This window comes from Plasmodium reichenowi (assembly GCF_001601855.1).
Source record: "Plasmodium reichenowi strain SY57 chromosome Unknown, whole genome shotgun sequence".
NCBI classification, from domain to species: domain Eukaryota; phylum Apicomplexa; class Aconoidasida; order Haemosporida; family Plasmodiidae; genus Plasmodium; species Plasmodium reichenowi.
Window position 1 is genome coordinate 123 of NW_017962263.1, and position 1215 is coordinate 1337.

Consider the following 1215-nt stretch of genomic DNA (forward strand, 5'->3'; position numbering starts at 1 on the left):
TATTAATATATTCTTTAATTCGCTTCCCCGAATAATAATGAACTAAAAATATTTATTTCAATTTATGCTTTCTTCATAATTTAATATGTAAACATTTTGTCTTTTGAACAAAATAATAAAAATTCAATAAACATATATAATATTGATGACTTTGATATATTTATAGGATATATATATATATATATATTGGTATATCTTTATTTTCTACTAATTGGTAGTAAAGAATATAATTTATCACATATATATACATGTATATACATACATATGTATGTACTTATTTATTTATTTATTTATTTATTTATTTATTTATTTATATATTGTGTAAATATGTTTAAATATTATAAACTATAATATAAAAAATTATTAATACAATGAAAGAACCTGATGATAATAGCAACGATCTAATAATTCATTCCTTTGAAGAGGACATTTGGAAGTTATATAAGAAGGATAACTATATGAAACATTGCATTGTTAGAGATAGTATTGAACCAATAGCACTAGACGAAGAAATTCATATTTTAAAAAAAGAAGAAGGTCCTACATTTAAATTGTCGGAAATATTAGAATCTTTAGAAAATAAAAAAGAGGAAGAAGAAGCAAAATCAGATACATCGTCACTAGAATATATAGAACAAGATAAAAAAGAAGAAGAAGAAGAAGAAGATAAAGGTAAATTATATAATGGTGTATATTTACATGAAGTAAATATAATAGAGAATACAAAATATTCTGACTGTAATAAAATATACGATGAAAATATATTTCCTATTAGTATAATAGGAGATATGTATATAAATAATATAATTCAATTTAAAGATAATTCTCCTTATCATTCTATTTATAAAGTACATAAAGTGGAATGGTTTTTAGGTATAGATATTAATGAAGATACTATATATGAAATCATTCCATTTAGTGTAGGTAAAAATATTCAAATACCTTTTGAATCCTTGGGCAAATATATTTTTTGTAAAGCTTATAGACGTATATATAAGAACAATCAATCTAAAGAAAAAGATGCAAATACAGTATTTGACCCCCACACTTATGTAAATAAACCAGTTCGTTTTAAATGTAGTACGGAATATATAGAAAAATATTCTCTTAGCTGTAAAGGGCCCGTTTTAATTTCCATCGATCTTGCTTTTAAGGTGTTGACATATTTATGTGCTCACTTTTATGGTACAAAAATGAATCTACATGACCCCTTAA

The 1215-nt window shown here is 22.7% G+C and overlaps 1 protein-coding gene across 1 annotated transcript; it reads left to right on the plus strand.

The window, feature by feature from the left end:
• Nucleotides 1-371: 371 nt before the first annotated feature.
• Nucleotides 372-1215, plus strand: PRSY57_0009000 (hypothetical protein; the record flags this gene model as incomplete). The annotated part of the gene is made up of 1 exon (XM_012906340.2): nucleotides 372-1215. A coding segment is annotated over one exon (844 nt), but the record flags the coding sequence as incomplete, so codon positions are not given.